The sequence below is a fragment of the Corvus brachyrhynchos genome, unplaced genomic scaffold, assembly GCF_000691975.1.
Source record: "Corvus brachyrhynchos isolate BGI_N302 unplaced genomic scaffold, ASM69197v1 scaffold419, whole genome shotgun sequence".
Lineage (NCBI taxonomy): Eukaryota > Metazoa > Chordata > Aves > Passeriformes > Corvidae > Corvus > Corvus brachyrhynchos.
This window is the reverse complement of record NW_008239763.1, coordinates 111,603-111,957: the sequence shown is the minus strand read 5'-3', so window position 1 is coordinate 111,957 and position 355 is coordinate 111,603. Positions and strand designations below refer to the sequence as shown.

The following is a 355-nucleotide window of genomic DNA, read 5'->3' as shown; positions in this document are numbered from 1 at the left end:
GTGCCCACCCAGGTGCTCCAGGTCGCCGCGGCTGTAGGCGATGACCCACCAGATGAGGCCGAAGAAGAGCCAGGTGAGGGCGTAGGCCAGGATGAAGATGAGGAGGCTGAAGCGCCACTTGAGGTCCACCAGGGTGGTGAAGATGTCGGTCAGGTACCGGTAGGTCTCACGCACGTTGCCGTGCTGCTTGAGGTCCACCAGGGTGGTGAAGATGTCGGTCAGGTACCGGTAGGGCTCACGCACGTTGCCGTGCTGGACGTTGCACTTCCCGTCCTTCTCCACGTAGCGCTGGCGCTTCCGGGTCACCGCGCCACCCCCGGCCCCCCACGGGCGGCGTTTGGGGGCTTGGGTGGGG

The 355-nt window shown here is 66.2% G+C and overlaps 1 protein-coding gene across 1 annotated transcript in view; it reads right to left on the bottom strand.

Moving 5' to 3' along the window:
• Positions 1-354, bottom strand: part of KCNJ9 (potassium voltage-gated channel subfamily J member 9) — a gene marked incomplete at its 5' end in the record, with an annotated part of 3,386 nt that extends 3,032 nt beyond the window's left edge. The window contains 1 exon segment of the mRNA XM_017742792.1: positions 5-354. Within this exon segment, the coding sequence (XP_017598281.1) occupies positions 5-354 (350 nt within the window).
• Between the last annotated feature and the right edge of the window lies 1 nt (position 355).